The 19,706-nt window shown below is 60.7% G+C and overlaps 1 protein-coding gene across 7 annotated transcripts in view; it reads right to left on the bottom strand.

Moving 5' to 3' along the window:
- Window positions 1-989: 989 nt before the first annotated feature.
- TNRC18 (trinucleotide repeat containing 18) overlaps window positions 990-19,706 on the bottom strand; it is an 83,741-nt gene continuing 65,024 nt past the window's right edge. For all 7 annotated transcript variants that reach the window (XM_059155095.1, XM_059155094.1, XM_059155090.1 and 4 more), the window contains 12 exons: window positions 16,239-16,669; window positions 12,445-12,597; window positions 11,927-12,068; window positions 10,145-10,262; window positions 9,700-9,775; window positions 9,502-9,610; window positions 7,400-7,516; window positions 6,645-6,809; window positions 4,937-6,255; window positions 3,089-3,325; window positions 2,904-2,978; window positions 990-2,603 (listed from right to left, as the gene is read on the bottom strand). In XM_059155095.1, the coding sequence (XP_059011078.1) occupies window positions 2,397-2,603; window positions 2,904-2,978; window positions 3,089-3,325; window positions 4,937-6,255; window positions 6,645-6,809; window positions 7,400-7,516; window positions 9,502-9,610; window positions 9,700-9,775; window positions 10,145-10,262; window positions 11,927-12,068; window positions 12,445-12,597; window positions 16,239-16,669 (3,149 nt within the window). In that variant the 3' untranslated portion in view covers window positions 990-2,396. The remainder of the gene's footprint in view (window positions 2,604-2,903; window positions 2,979-3,088; window positions 3,326-4,936; window positions 6,256-6,644; window positions 6,810-7,399; window positions 7,517-9,501; window positions 9,611-9,699; window positions 9,776-10,144; window positions 10,263-11,926; window positions 12,069-12,444; window positions 12,598-16,238; window positions 16,670-19,706) is intronic.

Raw genomic sequence — 19,706 nt, forward strand, 5'->3', positions numbered from 1 at the left:
CTTGGTGCTCCTTTGGCTCTCGGGTCAGGGAGAAGGGCTGCACCCCATGCTTTTGAACAGGGAAAAAGACAAAAGGCAGGGGGAGCTTGCCCCCTGCCCACAGGGATGGAGCTAGGACTGGAGGCTGAGGGTGCTGGGCTCCAGTCTTGCTCATGCTGCTGATTCGTGGGATACGAACAACTTTCTGTATGGTTTGGTGTCTTAGTTTCCCCAAGCAGTGGTGTTGGTCCACTTTTTGGTGTTGAGTCCCTTGGAAAAGGGTTACACAGAGGGGCTGGCCATCAGAGGGGCTGTGGTCCAGGCCTGCAGCCTCGGGGACCCACCCACCGGGACCCCCTGGGCAGGTTATCACCGCCCCCTCCACCCCACTCCACCAGATGGGCGCCCTGGGCAGCCATGGGAGCCAAGACCTGAAGGCAATATCGCAAGGGGCCACCAGGTGGCGCCAGAACACTGCTCCAGGTGGGTGTGGCCGCCAGGGAGCCGGTGACTTAGTTTCTCTGATCAAAAGGCCCACCAGGGTCCTTCCCTTGGCAGGTCGCTGGGCAAGTACCTGTGGGGTCAGCTTGAGAGCTGAGAGGGCAGGAGGGGGGGTGGCAGCACTAGGAGCAGGGCCCAGCCTCCCCCAACCCTGCAGGGGTGCGTCCCACATCCCCACCCAGGATCCCTGAAACCACTGCACTTGGCCTTGTTCTGGGGTCTGCAGATGTGGGCGTGGCTGGGAGCGCAAGACCTCCAGCTTCGGACTGGCCAAGAGTGCTTTTGGCACCAATGGTGCTGTCCCCTATTTCAGCCACCCAGCATGGCCACTTCTGGCTTTTGATGTGGCCAGGGCCATTGAGAAACCCATTTCCCTTCACTGACGGGAGCTTGGGTGTAAACAGCCCTGCATGAGGGGGGCACCCCGCCCCCCGCGCCCCCATCCTGGCCCTGGAAAGTTAGAGGGTACCCCCCCCAGACCCGAAATGAACCACTCCAGACAACAGCAGTTCTCCGATTATAGCTTTTTCTCTTTTGTTTTCTTTTTTTATGAAAAAGATCACACAGAATTCGCCAACAAAATTCCAAAAGAAACTTAAAAAAAAAAAAAAAAAAAGAAAGAAAACAGTCCCCCAAAAAACAAAACCGAAGTCTGGCTTTTCCTTCCCTTAAGATTGTCTGGACGAGGCCTCCCGTCCCCCTGGAAGGCGCAGGGGCTGGTAAGTGCTCTCGGGGCCGAGCGGGGGGAGCAGGGCGGCTGCGCCCGGCCGGCCCCCTCTCCCTCCTTCCGCCTCTGCTCTCCCTAACTGCTTCTCTGTTCTGGGGACCAGTACAGTACACCTGGGCCGGGTGGGGGGCGGGGTGGGTGTGCTCAGGACAAAGGAGGCCCGTGAAGCTGGGTGCTAGACACTCACAATCTAACAGGAAACAAAAAATAATATTCTGCACGTCAGAATGTGTTCGCTTTTTTTATAATTTCATAGCTATTTTTTCACAGTTTTAAAAAGTTTATATTTATATATATTTATATATATTTATCTTTATATATATAATTAAAAAGTTGACTCCATTTAAAGGCGTATGATACAGGGGCGGGGAGAGTCTCTTGTCTTGGTACAATAGAACTGTACAGGTTAGAGAGCTGCCGCTCCCTCCAGGCGGCCGGGGCCGGGGCTTCAGCACCATTGGGGTTGTGTGTAGTGTACGGGACCAGGCCGGGAGGAGTGGGTCTCCCCCGGGCCTCAGGGTGAGCAGCCTCCCCCAACCTGGCACCTGGCTCTTGCACCGGAGTCCAGGCCATCCTGAGAGGGCAGAGGCCGGGCTCCTGGCCGGAGCCCCGAGCAGCCCTGGCCTGGCCGGTGAGAGGGCAGGCGTCTGGCCACCCCCCCCCCCCACCCCATCTCACGGCTGGAGACTTGGGGTGCAGCTCCGTGCTGAGGGGGGCTGGGCCCTAAGAGCCCCGGGGAGGGCCCTCAAGCAGCAGGAACCCCAGAGCGAGTGTCAGTTTGGTTCCTCGGAAACCCCCCTCCCCGCTGCATCCCTGCTGGGCCTTGGCCTCAGCCTGGAGGTGCTTGGGTCCTAAGTCCTGGGGGCCCCGCCCGGCCAAGTGCTTACAAGGTGCTGGAGGGGCGGCCCCAGCCCAGGGCCCAGCAGAGCCATACCCTGATAGCAGAGAGGAGCCCCGGCGGGAGGGGCGCCCGGGGGGGGCGTGGGGGGGGGCTGGGGACGTGTGCACACGTGTGCACGCACGTGCATGCATACAGGCACACACATGTACACACTCACGTACGCCGGGCCGTCCGAGGGCACACTTGCATGCACACAACCAACGCGCGTGGTCCCCGAGACGTGGCAGTGATGGTGAGGGGCCCCCGTCGGCGCTCGGGGCGTGAGGCAGCCGGCAGGGCGCGGGGCGCTCAGCAGAGCACGGGCACGCCGTCGGTGGAGAAGATCATGCCCGTGGTGGGCTCGTAGGTGCCCGCGAGGTAGTACAGACCCTCGCTGTCCTGGTACTTCTTGGTCTTGAGCATCTGCTCGTACTGCTCCAGGCCCACCACCAGGCACTTGTGCGACACGGTCTGCACGTCGTTCTCGTCCACGTGGGAGGACTGGTAGAGGGCACGCTGCGGGCACGGCGGGCAGGCGTCAGGGCTGGGGGGCCCCTGAGGGCAGAGACAGAGAAAGACCCCTCTGCCCCACCCCCGAGAGGCCGAGGCCAGGGCTCAAACACAGAGCACAAGAGAGATCCGACAGACACACAGACCAACACAAAGGCCCGAAGGCCTAAGGGCCCCAAAGTGCAGGGAGACAGCGCAGCGACAGCACCGAGCCAGACACAGGGCTGGGGCTGGGGGCCCGGATGCACCCCGTCCATGCTGGGTGTGGAGAGCCTGTGGGGCTTGGCCTCCACCCCGAGTCCCTACCTCCATGAAGTCCTTCCTCTGGCTGGAGGCCCGCAGGGCAGCAGGGAGGCTGCGGCCGGACTTCTGGTCCCAGTGCTGCGTGTGGGACGGACAGAGGGAGGCTGTGAGCCCTGCGCAGCCCTGCCCGACCCCACAGCCCAGACCCCTGGCCCCCACCTCTGGGCTGCTCAGCCCCCCCGCCTCACCTGGCCCTCGTGGAGGCGCTTGCCCGGGCTGGTCTCCTCGGGGTGGTAGAACCACTTGACGCGGACCACCATGTTGCTGCCCCACGACTCCCACATGCTCTGGATGCGGCCGATGTACGGCAGGTTGGGGCGGCCGGCGGACAGGAACACGGCGCAGTCCCCGATGCGGATCATCTCCTTGCCACGCACGATGGCCTTGTAGAAGAGCTTGCGGGCCTTGCCCTTCATGCCACGGCGCTGCGGGACACGCTGTGGGTCAGGGGGCCCTGGCCGGCCCGCCCCCGTTCCCTGAGCTTGGGGCGCCCTGCGGGGGGGGGGGGGCAGGCTGGGAGGGAGCCGACCCCCTGCTCGCTCTAGCTGGGGAGCCTTCCTCACCCCTCTGCACACGGAGCACCTGACGTGATCAACGCACCGCTAGGAGGGGCTTCTGTTCCCTGTTCCGGAGCGGTGCTGGCACGGGCGCCTGGGAGGGCCCGCAAACCCCGTACCCACTGTCCAGGAGGCTCGTGCAGCCATGCCCAGAGAAGGACAGTGAGCCCCATCAAGGGGACAGGGCAGGCTTCCAGCTCTAGCAGCATCCCACCCCCACAGCGGTCACACTGTGAACCCTGTGACCGCTTTCAGGTCACCGGCTACACAGCCCCGTTCTTACACCCCCACAGGCAGCGTGGGGCTGGGAGTCGGCCGCCCAGGTGGCCTGATCAGGTGCTGTCCTGGACCACATCCACACCCCGGGGACATTCCTGACTAAGGTCAGCCCTGGGCCCGCATGATCCAGCACAAGGCACACATCAGCCAGGCCCCCAGAGCGTGCTGGGTTTCTCTTAGTCACTCAACAAACACTTCATAGACTGGCACAGAGACAGACATGCGGGTCCAAGACGGAACACACCAAAACGCCAAAACCCACCACAGCCCCAAGGAGCTCTGGGGCAACCATCCCCCCACGGATCAGACCTCAGCAAAGCTAAGCCTCCCCACGGAAGCAGCGCGATCCCAAACTCAGATCTGAAACTCCCTCAGCCAGGGGACTCGGCCAGTTTGCCTGAACAGCGGAGACCGGCTCATTTCCAACCTGCTGCGGCATGCCCTTTTCCTACTTTTAATTCCTTGGACCCCAGTGGGAACAGACTTTCTCAGTGCCTTGTCACTGAACCCTATATATGTCCTCAACACCGCTGAATTTCTTCTCCGCTCAAGGCTGAAAATAAATTCGAGCTGAAGTGGGCAGCTACGGTTCCTACCCCAACCTGTCTCTGGCAGCCCCCAGGCTTCCCGCCACCTGTGGCCACTCCCTCCCTCCTCCGGCCACTAGGCTCCCCCCCCCCGGGGGGCATCTACGACAAGGCCAAGTGACCCTAGACCTGGGCAGCCAGCACCTGCTCCCTTCGATCACAGGTGGGCGGGCACCCGATGAGCCCCCACAGCGAAAGCTGCGCCTCCTGCTGGGGTCACATGCCCCCCACCCCCCGAGGACAGCTAAGCACGAAGCCCACACCGAGAGTCTGTGGGGTTCTGAGAGCCCCTCTGCATGGTGCCTGGATGCCCGCCCTGGGCGCCCATCCCTGCCTGCTTCCTGGCCTGTGTTCCGCAGAAGGGCAGGTCTGGGCCCCACATCACACGCAGCACTGCTGGGGGTGGGTGGGGAGGACGTGGCTTTGGACACCAGATCCGGGGGCCACGAGCACAACATGGGATCGCCTCGCACGGCTCATCCCAACCCCACCCCGGCCCCGCCCCAGGTCTCAGCAGACCGGAGGAGATGGGAGGCGGGGCCCACGGCGGCAGACACCCCCTCCCCCCCCCCCCCGGCCTTCCCCCCCCCCCCCCCGCCCGGCCCTCAGGTACCTGGGTGGGCTTGCCGAACCACTTCCAGAGCTGCCGGGCAGGCAGGAAGGCGGCGATCTTGGGCCGGTTCTCCACGGACGGCAGGCGCTGCCGCTTGGCCAGCTCCTTGGTGGTCGGGAGGTGGACGCCCTCCCTCTTCTTGGGTCGGCTCTTGGCCCCCGCCCCGGCCTGAGCCTTGGCCGGCAGGGGCTGCGGGGGCTGGGGCGGGGGCGCCTGGGGCGGGGGCGCGGGCGCCTTCTTGCCCGGGGAGTGGGCCGAGGAGTGCCCCTTGCCCGCCGGCTTGGGCGTCTTGCTGGGGAGAGCCGGGGCGGCGGACGGGCCGGCGGCGGGGGCGGGCGCCGCCTCGTCGTCGGAGCTGCAGGAGGAGTCGTCGGTGGTGGACGACGAGGACGACGAGGACGACGAGGACGACGAGGACGACGAGGACGACGACGACGAGGACGACGACGAGGACGACGACGACGACGACGACGAGGACGACGACGACGAGGACGAGGAGGACGAGGAGGACGACGACGAGGACGAGGAGGACGACGACGAGGACGCCCGGGAGCTGGAGGCGCTGCGGTTCCGACCGCCGCCGCCCTGGGCCTCATCCTCCCCCTCGGTCTCGGAGCTGCTGCTGCTGCCGCCGCCGCTGTCGCTGCTGCTGCCGCCGCTCTCCGACTCCTCGGCCCCGTCCTGCTCCGCCTGGCCCTTGTCCGGGCTCTCGGGGTGGCCCGAGCTCTCGAACTCGAGCCCGGCCCCGGGCTCCTGGGCCAGCTCGCCGTCCGCGGCCTTGGGCCGGGCAGCCTTGGGCTCGCCGCCGCCCGCGGCCGAGGGGTAGCCGCCCAGGGTCAGGAGGCCCTTGGGCTCCTGCCAGGCCCCCGCCCCCGTGTCCTCTCGCAGCAGCAGGGCCTCTTTGGCCTTCTTGCTTTTGGGCGACGTCACGCCCTCGTGGTCCAGCTTGACAAGCAGCTCGGCCTCCTCCCCGGGCCTCCGGGGGCCCTTGGGGGCCGCCTCCTCAGCAGCCCGGGCTTTCTTGGGCTTGGGCCGGGTGGCGGGCATGGTGATGGGCATGGCGACGAGGGGCGCAGGGGCCAGGACCGTGGTGGGGGCCGGCAGCTCCCCGAAGGGCTCGGGAGCCGGACAGCTGGTGAAGGTGGATGGTGCCGGGCTGGGCTGGGCGGGCGCTGGGCGGGCCTTGGGGGCTTTGGCCCGCTTGTCCGCAGATTCTGGGGGGCTCTTCTTGGAACTCAGGGTGCTGAGGGGCTCCAGGGCCAACGGGGTACTGGGGACCTCCTCTGTTGGGCCCCCCTCCTCCGGGACAGCAGCTCTATCTAGAAGAGAGAAGAAAAAAGCTTCTGTGAGGCTGGGGCCAGGGGCTTCCCGAACCAGAAAGCCCTGTTTCAAGCCCAGCCCTGTGTGCCCCCAAGCAGCGCCCAGTCTGGGCTCCACAATCACTGTCATCCTATAGGTGGTGACCCCAATGTGGTCCCCAGCTGTCTTGGCTCCAAGCACTTGTCCCCGGATGCTGGAGTGAACCACCTGACTGAACCTCCACTCTGCTCCCAACAGACCAGCATGCCTCCCAGGGCCTCAGTCTCCCAATCTGTCACACAGTCCAAGTACCCCGAGACCAAGTCCCCACAGAGGCGTGTGGCCCGTGCCCACCCGTTCCCACACCTGCCCCTGGGCCTCGGCCAAGTCTGAGCTGGGACTGACATACCACTCTTGGCTTTGGTGCTGGGTTTCCGCCCACGCCCTCGTGCCTTGGCGCCGGGCTCCTCCGTCCCCAGGGTGCCACCATCTTTGCTGTCCCCAGTGTCTTTGCTGGTCTTCCGGCTGCGGCGCTTGGCACTTGGCACCAGGAGAGCTGGGGAGGGCTCCGCACCTGCAGGGCACACAGACGGGGGCTCAGGCCCAGGTCTCTGCTCTCCTGGCCACCAAAGTATTGTCTGTCGTGGGGGACAGGGGCTGGACGACCCCGTGGCTGATCCCACGTGGCCTGCCTGCAGGGGCTGCATGGCTGGGGAGAGCGGCCCCGTCTGCAGGGGTGCAGTCAGGTGTCTGCACGCACAGGAAGCTCCATGGGGCTCCTCAATGAACAGCGTGGGTGCAGCTGAGCCAAGACTGCCCCGTCAAAAACACGGAGGAAGCTCAAAACCACTGAGCCCTAGAAGTCAGGGAGTCCGGCCAGGGAACCCGAGCTTCGTATCACACACAGGGCCGAGGCAGGAATTCCATGCTCTCGTGGACACCGGGAGCATGGAACATCCGGTACCAGTAACTGGGCTGGGGAGCCCGAGGAGCCCCTTCCTGATGCTAACTTGGGGAGCCTGACCCACGGCTCCTGCCACGGCCACCCTAAGGGTGTGAATGGTCCGAACGTGGCCAGAGCCCAGAGTCGGGCTCAGCGGGGAGCCAGGTGTGGACGTGAGGGTCACCCCCGCCCCATCCCTGGGCAGCAGAGCCGGCACTCACACTGGATCTTATAGTCGGGAGGCAGGAGACGGATGTGGGAGAGGGGGATCCTCCCCGTGTCCCCATCATCAAACTCGACGGTGATCAAATCCCCGTCATCCTCGAGGCCGAGCAAGCCTGTTGGCAGAGGGGCAGAGTGAGGAAGGCCCATGGACCTGCTCTCTGAGGGGCACAGGGGGAGCAGACACCAGCCCGTGAGCGGCCCTGGGCTTGACCTGTGCGAGTACAGGTCTTCAGTGGTGCAGAATGTGAGCTTCAGGGCACGTGGTCCCAGCAGGAGCCCAGGGTCAGGGGACCACAATACCGGACAGGCTAAGAATGTACGCCTAGGGCACAGCAGAGCTGCTCCCACATGCAAAAGCCCCGCCAGACCCCAAGGACAGGGCCGTGGGCAGGGTGCCGGCCTGCAGCTGGTGCACCCCGGCTGCTGAGACCTGGGGTCCCCACAACACAGGTCTGTCCACACACAGTTTCCGATCTGCTTCCTAGGGACCAGCAGGGCCAAAAGGACAGCCTCCCAGGAGAGGCAGATATGGACCAGAGAGGTCAAAGGGGAGGCCAAAGAGCGAGCACAGGAGCCCCTACGAGGGAGGAAGAGGGGCTCAGGAGACCAGGAAGCTGGAGAAGCCCCACAGGGAAACCGTAGATTCTCGGGGAAGTTTAAAAAAACGGTAACATGGATACAAGCAACAAGATATGAAACAAAATAATTTTTTTAAAAAACCATGAAGACAGGACACAAACGTTCAAAAAGGAAAGAAGAGATGAGGAGAGGGAAGGATTGATTCAGAAAATAAAAATCTCTTGGGAATTCCTCCCATGACAGCAGGAATTTTAGAAACTCAAGAGATCAGAAGGGCCAGAAGAGCGCGGTTAGCGGAGGGTCCTCCCCGGGAAGCGGAACAAACAGGGGAAGAAACAGACAACCAAAAAGAAAAAGCTAGAAGTGCCACCAGCGGCCCAGCTCGGGAGTGCACGTCCCAGGGACCGGCTCACGGGGGCAGCGCCGGCGGCTGGGGACAGAGGACATCTGCTTCACGGAGCCCTCCGCCCCCAAGTCTCCAGCAATGCACGCGCGCGCGCACACACACACACACACACACACACTCACTCTCACTCTCACTCTCTCTCTCTCTTCCAGCTCCAGGAATACTGACAACATCCTAACAGTTTCCAGAGAGCAAAAGCAAGCCTCCTACAAAGCCCTGGCAGTAATCACGGCACTGAACTTCTCAGACATCGGAAGCCGGGTGACAATGGCCTGGTGCCCCTGAGGCGGGGGCAGAAAATCATTTCCAACCCAGGCCTGATGCCCAGCTCAGCCATATATCGAAGCACAGACTGAACGGCGATCAGGTGCGCACCTAGTGGAAGGATTTACCTCCCACAGGCTTTCTCAGAAAGCTACGCAGAGACTCTCCAGGAGAAATCCAATTCTCAGAGGGATGACTGGGGAGTCCCTAGAGTGACCCCACCGTGGCCCAGGGCACAGAAAACTCCGGGGGAGCTGAATCACGATGAACCGTGACCACTGAGACCTCCTGCCTAGCACTCCCACACCATCCCGTGTCTACACGGAAGCTAGATGGCCGCGGGCTGTCCTGTTCTGGGCAGCGGGTCGGGGGTAGTGTTTTTGGTAAGGTAATGGACATCCACACCCCCATCTCCCGGAAGTGTGTAGGGTCTGCGATGGCTACGGGGCGTGCTGTTCAGCTCCTATTACTTTCATCAGTCTAGCTCCCCAATCTCTTACTCTGCTAACAGCACCCCAACTGTCCGGGGGGCCACGATCCCCTCTTGTCAGTCCACATGTGGAATCAGAAAGCTAATGTTGCTCATGAGTGTTCCGGGTAAGACCCGCGGCAGTCAGTGACACCCGTGTGACCCGAGCTCCATCCCAGGACTTAAATGGGGATCAGGAATCAAGAGGGCTCCCTCGATGGCAGGACCCCCGAGGGGCTGATGTGAAGCCAGAGGGCCCGAGGGCCTGAGGCTGTGGCCAGCCCAGAGGCCTGGTAAGTCACTCGCATCTGTGCCCACTGGGGTTGAGGCCCGACCGAATGGGGGAACAGGGGACACCGGGAAGACACCGGGGGACCCACCTCGGACCACGGTGCCCGGGTACAGGCAGCGGTACTGCTGGCTCCAGTAAGCCGCGATCCTGGTCCCCTGCGGCAGGAAGCGGGTGGAGGCCGGCCTCACATCGTTGATCTGGAAAAACCAGGGACTGAGCACCGGGTCGACCAGGAACGGCCCCAGCCCCCACCCACCCCACCGGCGGTCGCCAGCCCGGCCCTCACCGCCTCCTGCAGCAGCTGCTCCAAACAGTAGATGTGGGGCCGGTTCCCACGTTCACCCTCCACCACCACACGGTATCTGCAAGGCCACAGCACGGGCGCGCTGATAGGACGGACCCCGTGGACCCTCCTGCCCTCCCCCAAGCGCCAGCTCTGCCTCCCAGACCTCCCAGGTGGGACACTGGAGCCTGGGGGGCTGTAGACACCCTGTATAAACCTAGGGCAAGTCTTTCCCCTCCTGGGTCTGTTTCCTCCCCTGGATGGAAAGGGGTTCCGGGTCCAAGAGAGGCCGGCACATCCCGGGGGCTTCCGGGGCCGTTCACCCAGCTCCGAGAAGCAAAGCCGCCTGCCCCCAGGGGCCCGGCACCCTGGACATGGGACCAGCGGAGGGTCCTCAGGCCCTGAGCCCAGCGCCGCGACCCACGCAGCCCCCTGGGGCCCCACTCACATGTCGGGAGAGTGCACCGTCTGCACGTGGCCCGCGTACAGCAGCTTGTCGTCCATGGGGATGAGCACGCGCAGGCCGTCCTTCAGCTCGTCCTTGTCGATGACGCAGGAGCGCGGGGCTGCAGGGGGGCAGTGGCGAGGCAGGGCTGGAGCCGGGGGGGCAGCCGGAGACCCACTCTCCCTGCCCCAAGCTCCCAATCCCCCACCCCTGCAGGCTGTGTGTGTACATGCGTGTGCCCACCCGTGTGCCGGACAGGCCTTGTGCAGAGACACACGGCAGAGCCATGAGCAGCCTCTCCTGTCCTGACCCAGGCCTCTGGAAAGCTTCCAAGCAGGGAGGAACCAGGCGTGACAGCCTGCTCGTGCTGGCCCTCCTCTACCCTAGAGACCACGGCTGCTGGGACCTGGGCGAGAAGCTCCAGGTCATTGTACCCCTGATGGGCTGGCTACCCCTTCAGCCAAACGTCCAGGACATTCCACTGAGAATGTAACTGGTCCCGGCAGAAGCCAAACTCCAAACTTGCCAGCAAGGCTGTCAGCCCTCACTGGCCCCTTGAACCACCTCTGAGCCTGTTCTCATCCTGAAGCTGCCTCTGCCCTTCGGCTTGAAGGCCACCTGCTCCTGGCACCCCAAATCCAGATGCACCTCAGTTTTCCTCCTCCAGGCTGGGTCACACTGCTTCCGACATTCAGGCCCACTCTCCTGCCCCATGGGACCCTGAGCCTGGCTCCACCCGGCTGCGATCAGGCTAGACAAGCCCGCACAGGTCACCGGGCCACACAGAATGGCCCACCCACCTGGCCATCGCCACCTGCACCCACGCCACAGCCTCACCGTGGGCGCGTGGACTGCCCACCCCTCCATGCCCAGCGTGACCACGTGACTTCCTCTGGCCAGTGGCACAAGGGAGGAGCTCCCACTTGCCCTCGGGAGCCTCTGGCAGCACAGCCATCGTGCCGAGCAGTCCCTTGAGCCCTCCTGCTGCTGGAACGGAGCCCAGCTGGCCCGCAGACAGGGGAGGGCGGACACCTCCCGCCATCCACCACTGAGAGGCTGTCACACACCACAGCTGACTCCGGCTGGGCGGAAGGCCCACAGCCCTGCTCCTCCTCTTGCTCCCAGCTGCCCCACCCAACTCACATCCTCCGCCACCCCTCCGAGCCCCAGACCCCGGGGGCCACGTGCCAGGCGTACGTCGCTTCCCGGGGACATCCTCCGGGCTCCTCACACTCCAGCCAGCAGAGCACAGCACAGGACTGCCCCTGCCCCCTCCGCGCCTACAACTACCCGTCCGCACCCCTTCTCACCCGTTCACACGCCGCCCCACAACGTGCCCAACCCCACCCCATCTCCCTCAAACCACCCCGCCTCCGTCCGTGCTGCCCCACTGCGCTGCAGCCCACCGCTGCTCACCGGGATCCTCACGGGGCCTCCCACCCAGACTCCCAGTCCCCCCTCTGGACCCCCCCAAATCCATCCACGACAAAGCAGTCAGGAAGCACTTTCCAAACCGCTCCGGCCACACGGACTTAGACAAACTGACAGGGTCTTGTTTCCACAGGGCAAAGACCACACTCTCCCTGTGGCCTGCGAGACTCAGCCATCGGCCTCTGCGGCCCCCGACCCCGTGCCTCCCCCCCACCCCGTGAGCTCACCAAACCAGAGTCCAGCTGGCCTCTCTCGGTTCACCATGGACACCAGGCCCCCAGCCCCCCATCTCCCCAGGTACCCTCCTGGGGCCGCCACTGCCGGCTAGAGCCCCCACGGCCTTGCGGTACTCACCCGGAGTTAGCGGCCGCTCCACGGCCCCGCCGCGGGGCAGGTGCTCATCCTCGGAGAAGCTGGAGTCCTGGTTGGGCTCGAAGTCCTCCTCGGCAGCCATGCTCTCCATCAGCTTGCTCACAGCTCCTCCCTTCCCCCGATTCTGGGGACAGAGCACAGCAGGCCAGTGCCTGAGGGCGCACCATCCCAAGCTCTGCTGCTTAGGACCCTCCCTAGACACCCAGGGTCACACGTCCGGCAGCAGGGACACCTGCCACAGGTGCAGCAGGGACACCTGCCACAGGTGCAGCAGGGGTCCAGCTGGCCTCAGCCCACAAGCCCAAGGGAGGGCAAATTGGGGCCACACGTCGGTCGGATGGTCAAGCCCACAAGTGCTGCTGCAACACCTTCAGACACAGTGGGTCTGAGGATGAACAGCCCAGCCAGGGACTGGAGGGCACAGGGGCTGGGCACACCCGGGCTCACCCCTGTCTGCAGGGGCCCATGGGGACCTCATTCTTGGGCACAGCAGGCCTTACCTCCTTCTTCACCTCCTTCCCTTTGGCCTTGGCCTTGCTCCTCTTGGCAGCGGCCGGGGAGCCGGTGTGGGGAGCCCGGGCGTCGGGGGGCAGGGCGGGAACACGGGGTGGGGGCAGCGCAGCCCCTGAGCCAGCCTCCTTCCCCTTCTTCTTCTGGGTGAGGAAGCATCACAGGTGCCATCAGAGGCCGCCCACCCCCGCCACTCACCCTCCAGGGAGAGGAAAAAAACACCTCCTCTCCTTCCCACAAGCGTGTTTTTTCTTAATCCTAATTGTTTTATTACTACTATAAGTTACTTACTGTAAAAAGAAAAAAAAAAGTACCCAAGTGCATGTAAGTGTAACTTCCTCTCCAGTGCAGCCCACCAACTCCACAGCACTAATTAGAATCACCAGTGGCTGCCTGGCGCATCCTTCCAGAACCTTCCACCAGCTCGTACAACCACGTAAACACACAGGCTATGCAGACACATCTGCACACACATGGTGTTCTTCTTCTTTTTTTAAACACAGAGGGGAATTTACCAAAAGTCCTGCCTTACAACTCCTCCTCCCCAAAGTTTATCTGATAAACACGGAGACTGCGTCACGTCAGCCGCTGCTCGTGACATGATGTGTGTGTATGTGCGTGTGTGTTGAGCGGGGGCGGGGTGCAGGTCATTTAACCCCCTGCAGCGGATGGAGGCACAGGGGTATCCACTTCCAAGGGATGCCACAAAAACAGGACAATACAGGTGAGTTCCACAGGCACGTGCCAGAAGGAGCAGGCAAAACCCTTCCAACTACCTCTGGGGCACCCCAGCAGTGAGGGGAGAGCCAAGTCCAACACACTCCAAGCCCCCCCCAGGGATGGGGAGCGGGATGAGCTGCCCCTCCGCCCCCCACCACCCGTGCCCACGGTGTGGAAACCGGTCTCAGAGCACCGAGAGCACACCCGCCGGCTTCAGGCATCAGGCACCAGCACCGGGCTGTCCCGGGACCTTAGGGAAACACTGGCGCATCACAGATCCAGTTACAAGCTTTTAGGCCAGCGGTGACGGTGGAAAGAACAATGTGGGGGTACTTGATGCTAGGAGCCAGCTCAGGCTAAGGGCCTGCACGACCCAGGGGAGATGGGCAGGCGGCAGGATTGGGCACAATGGGGGATCACCTTTTTAAAAGACACATTCCTGAAACAACCAACCAAGATCATGGACCAGAGGATGTGGGAAATGAAGAAACATAAAGAGAAAATCCCGAGCGAATACTAAAAAGACCACTGCAGACGTTATGGCTTCCCAATAGACAAGTGACATCCACAGCACATGGCATTCTAAGGGACAGAGCAGATGTCGGTACAGGGACAGAAAGTATTCGGTGTGGCTCCCCACTTGCAGGGGGATGAGACAGAATTACATTTTCTTGTTTCGGATGCACGCCTTCACCGTTCACATTTCGGAAATCGGAAGGCATCCTGGGGATCGAAGGACCGTCTGTAATGTGGTTCTGTTGACTTTTCCCCCAAACATCTGTTGTAAGTAGCTCACCCCAAGGTGACCATCTCTGCAGCTGTGCGTGTGGGGGCATTGGGGGGGCGGACAGCAAGACGGGCTCTGGGTGGACTTGTACTTTCTTCCTTTCCTGCGACCTCCACACCACAGTTCTAATCAGACAACACTGACAACGGTTTATTTCCCGCTGGCCAGAAAGCCCTTTCCTGGGAACCTTCTTTTTTTTTAAGTAAGAAAAGAACTCCCGGGGAACCGGGGTGACTGGTCAATTGAACATCCATCCGAATCTTGGTTTGGGCTCAGGTTGTGATCTCAGGGTCCTGAGTTCGAGCCCCAAGTCGGGCTCTGTGCTCAGCAGGGAGTCTGCTTGGGATTCCCTCTCTGCCCCTCCCCCGCAAAATAAATAAATAAAAATGCTTTTAAGAAGGGTAAAATAAAGGCTGATGGCAAATAGCAATGTACAAGTCTCAGAAGGATATGGAAGCGTATCTCCCAAAACTACGAGCACTGGCTGGTCCTGGGGGGGGGGGGTTCCAGGGGCATCTCTGTCCTCCTTTGGTCAACAGTTCGCCTGCTCTGTTCCAGGCCTTCACTGTGCCATCAGAAGGCTGGGCTCAGTGAGCCCCTGCGCTCCTCCCCAACACAGGGTGCCACGTCCTGGCCAAGGACCCAGGGGCCAGTGTGGCCCAGGGGGTATTCAAAGCTCAGCCTGGGTGATCATTAGCAGCCATGACCTTGGCGAAAAGCAAAGCCACCTGTGAAGTCCAGTTAATACGTATAACCTGTTTCACAAGGTCTCGTGATACGCGAAGATGGGAAGAAATACAAACTTGGTCTCTGCCCCTGGCTCCTGATCCAGGGCTCCTAAGCCCCTTGGGACGTCCCAAGGATCATCGGAGCACCTTTTGTCCTGATAAGAAGACTGCGGGTTAGCCCCCCGCTAGCCTTGGGATGGGCGCCAGTTGCCAGCAACACCAAGCCAGGTGGAGGAGCCAGGAACTCTGAGTTCAACCCACAACCCCCACATCCACCGCAGAGGGGAGAGGGGAGAGGGTCCAGAGACTGAGTTAATAATCCTGCCAAATAAGTCCCCAAATAAACCCTACTTGAGGGGTTCAGGGAGCTTCTGGGTTGGGAGTACCTGCAGAGGGCAGGAAGCGCCTCTGCCCCTGCCCCTGGCCTCTCTCCCATCTGTGGCTGCACTGTATGCCTCCTGATCAACCGTCACAGTAAGGAAAGCGCCCCCCGGGTTTTGGGCATCTCTCTGGGGAATCATCGACCCTGAGCTGCGGGTCCAGGAAACCCCCGCTACACAGCCAGTGCTGCCGCCAGAAGCTCGGAGCCAAGCTGAAGCCCGGGACGGGCGTGAGAAGCGGGGCTGAGCTGAGGGGCCGTCCTGTGGGACACGGCCCTCCGCCAGCTCCAGGGAGTGTGTGCTAGAAGGGTCGTGAGCGGACAGCAGTTTCCCTTTGCTGGTAAAGGACGTACAAAGTGGTAAAGGGGTGAGAGGCCACCTGAGCCCTACGGCGGACCATCTGGTGAGACCACCACGAGCACGTTGTAGTATCCAGCACCTTCCCTCCAAGGCCTGGGGAAGGCTGAAGGGGCTCAGGCCTCTGAGTACAATCACCGCCAAGGATCCAAGAACACTGCACCTGCCTCCCCGGCCCGTTACAGGAAATCAGTGCCAAGTCTCATCCCTCAACATGACATCTTGTAGAATGTCACCGTTATCCGAGAGATCACCCTCCATCGGGGTTGGGGATGGGGAGGCCGGAGTCAGAGGCCACTGCCGAGCTGCCAGCTGCTAGGCCTGAATGCAACCACACACATGGGCCATAACCCTGTCCTAGAGAGCTCAGAAAGGAAGCATCCTCCGGCTGGGGAGGCCAGGCAGACAATTCAGGAAGAATCCCACGGGCGGTCGGGGGGAGCCACACGCCACAGGAGGACCGACAGAGTCAGACTCGGTCTGCGGCACAATCAGCCATGTAGCACATAACCGTGACCGCAGAGACCCTGATCTATGGTTCAAGCTCCTCACGGGAGTGACGGCCCTTACTCCAACCCGGAGACGGGCACCTGTACAGGAGCCCTTGCTCGAGAAGCACACCGAGTGCCTCCCTATCACAAGTGGGGGTGGGGGGTTCAGCAGTGCTCTCCTTTGGGGTCCCTGCACCTCGCTCCCACAGGAGGGTGTTCCCCTGGGACGGGAAGGGAGGGAGCCCGCCCCTGTAAGGGAGGGGTGAGGCCAGGTCCCTTCCTGCCGCGCCCCACCCCCCAGGCCCTGCACGGAGCACCTACCTTCCTGGGGTCCTTCCTGTCCTTGGCACGGCTGGTGTCCTTGCGGGGGCTCAGCGGGCCACCCTTGCCGCAGCGGCTGGGCTTGGTGGCAGCAGGGGCAGCGCTGCTGGGGGCTGGGGCGGCGGCCGAGGCGTCATGCAGGAAGATGCGCTCGCTCCGCCGCCGTGTCCACAGGTCGTCGTCGCTGGCCTCGGGCCCCGCCTCAAAGCCGGGCTCCTTGGCGCCCCTCAGCTTGCGGGTCTTGCGCCCTTTCTCTGCCGCCAGCTTGGCCTTGTCGGGGCTGGTGGGACCAGGGCCCCGGGCGCTGGGTGCAGGGGAGGCCAGGGAGGGCCCGGGCTCCCCTAGTCCCTTCTTGGGCCGCAGCAGCCCGGTAGGCGACCGCTTCCGCACCTTGACCTCACTCTCCGAGTCCGTGTACTCGAACTCCGTGCCTGCGTGCGAGACGAGGGCAGCGGCTATGGACAGGGGCTCTCGGCACCCCCACTTCCCACCCACCCAGACACCCTGGCTGCCAGCAGAAGGCCACGGTCCCAACCTCCTCCAAGGGAGGCTTCTCATTTCCAGGAGAACCTGAGGCCCAGAGGAGGAGGAGGGGGAGGACTCACGGGGCCACAAGCCTCTGAGTGGCAGGCCCTGCTGGCCCCATTGCTATCCCGAACTGACCCCTCCCCCCACCGTGGCTGCCCAGACTCTGCTCCCTCCTCCTCACCCCCCAACCCCCACAAGAACATCATCAGGGACCATGAAGATTCCTGCTTGGCCCCACATGAGCTTCTCCTCTGCCTCCTATACGCCCCGTGGGAATCCCAGAAGCCAGGGCAGGCCAGAGAGGGCCTGACGCCGCAGGGAAGCAGCTGGAAAGCCCACATGAAATCCCCGAGCCCCACAGGGCCTCTCTCAGCTTCCTGGAGCCGCTTCTCAGAGATGGGGAGGTCCCTGGCACCCACTCCCTTTTAGAGGAGAGGCCCTGCCAGAACTCGTGCAGCACTGGGGCCCGGCCCCCTCCTGTCACACCTGAAGCTCGGCCCTTCCCAGAGACAAGGGGCAGGGCTCAATCCAGGCCCTGGAGCTGCTGGGCTCCTCTACACACAAACCTCTCCTGATGCCCCGCTGTTCTCCAGCCCTTCAAACCAGCACCTGAACTACTGCTGGGCCCTGGACCGCCATGTCTCTCCGGGCCTCTACTTGGACACCTGCAGCCTCCTATCTGAGAAGGTCCACTTGGCACCCTGGGGAGTCCTCTGTCCACACTTCATCGCCACAGGCACACAGCCCACTGATCTGTCTATCTTGTCCTGCTCGGCCCCACAGAAACAGATCCCTAATTTCACTACCCCAGGCCTACTGACCCCAGGGCAGCTGGCAGCCTACCCTCCAGGGCTCCTCTGGGAGGCCCAGCCCCATCACCCAACAGAGGCAGCCAGGGCAGTGGGCTGGGCTGCGAGGGGACACACTCCGTGGGAGGGAGCCACCGGCAAAGCTTACCGATGCCACTAATTAATCTTTTGTTAACAGACTTCCCACTGCACAGGGAGGCAGCTGGGGGCTTTCATGGCTGATTAGGGGTGCAGGCCATAAAACACAGGCTGGATTTCTGCTGTTGGGTGTAACGGAATGAGGCCGTGTCTCACGGCAGCCTCCAACAGAACCCCATTGGAAAACCTAGACCCCATCCAACACTTCAGGGACGACACCTAGGGCGCGGGACTGCTGGGTGGACAGGGCAGTGATGGACAGTGGACACATGCTTGGAAGAGGGAAGCGGGACCACATGAGTAAGGTTGGAGGTTAAATACTTGACGAGGCCAGTGGGGCAGCAAGAACGGTGCGTGGTGGGGGTGGTGGCGTGTTCTCCGGAGGGCCCTGGGGTGGGGACAGGCAAGAAGCCCAGAGAGCAGGAGCACGTGCCCAGGCCTCAAGGCCGCATGGTGACATAGCAGGGAGTTGAGTCCGTGCCCTTGACTTCCACCCGGCGTCCTGTGCTCCTACCCCCTCCCCAAGAAATAAGGCGGTAAAGGAGGAACAGAACCGACAAAGCACTAGAGATATAAAACAGAAGGGTAAGACACAAAGAGACTAAAAGTCAAATGATGGAAAGGATATAAACCACACTAACAGCAACTGAAGAGCTGAACGTGCTCCACTAAGTATCAGACAAAACTGACCTTACAATAAAAATTGTTAGAGGAGAACATATTTAAATGATTAAATGGTCAGTCCCTTAGAAGATACAATTTATAAACAGAGATGAACGTAATCGGGAAGCATACAAAAAAAGATTATACACCATGACCAAGTGAAATTTATTCCAGGAACAGAAAGTTGCTTCGACATATAAGAAAATCAATGTAAGGTACCATATTAATAAAGGACAAAAAACCACACAAACAACCTCAACAGACATAGAAGAAGTAACAGACAAAACCCAACACTCTTTCATGATAAAATCACTCAAACCAAGAACAGAAGGAAATGTTCTCAACCTGATAAAGACATCCATAAAAATTCACTGCTGACATGACGTTTAATGGTGAAAGAATGAATGTTCTTCCTTGACGATTAGAAGACAAAGATACCTGTTCTTCCCACTTCTATTCGACATTATACAGAAGATTCTAACCTAGGCAATTAGGTTAGAAAAATAAATAAAAGGTATACACATCTGAAAGGAAAAAATAAAACTATCTCTATTTGCAGATGACATGATCTTGTATTATAGAAACTACTACTAAAAACCTACTAGAACAAATGAGTTCAGCAAGATTGCAGGATACAAAATCGATATGCAAAAATCACCTCTATTTCTATACACTAGCAATGAACACTGCAAAGATGAATTCGATTTACAACAGCATCAAAAAATACTCACAAATTAAAATTAGTGCAAGACTTGTACAGTAAAAACTATAAACACTGCTGGAAAAAAATTAAGCACATAAATAAAGGGAAAGACATCCCATGTTCATGGATCAAAAAATTTACACTGTTAAGATGCCAGTACTCCCCAATACGACTTATTGATTGAACACAATTCCTATTCATAATCCGAGTGGGCTTTTTTTGCAGGAATTCACAAGCTAATCATAAAATCCATATGGAATGCAAGGGTCTCTGAGGCAGAAAGACAGTCTTGAAAAAGAACAAGTATGGAGGACTCGTATTTTCCAATTGCAAAGCCTCCTACAAAGAAAGATTCCTGTGGTAATCTAGACTGTGCTGCTGGTCTAAGAACAGACATCTACACTGATTGACTAGAACAGAGGGTCTAGAAATGGTCCTTCATATTTATGTTCTGTCGATCTTCCTTCCACTAGGGCACCCAGACCATTCAATGGGGAGAGAACTGACTTCTTAACACAAAGATTCGGGGACAATGCTGTCCACAGGCAAAGACCCCTCCATCCCTCCATACACAAAAATTAACTCAAAATGGATCACAGCCCAAAATGTAAGTCACAAACCATAATC

This window comes from Mustela lutreola, chromosome 17 (genome assembly GCF_030435805.1).
Source record: "Mustela lutreola isolate mMusLut2 chromosome 17, mMusLut2.pri, whole genome shotgun sequence".
Classification (NCBI taxonomy): domain Eukaryota; kingdom Metazoa; phylum Chordata; class Mammalia; order Carnivora; family Mustelidae; genus Mustela; species Mustela lutreola.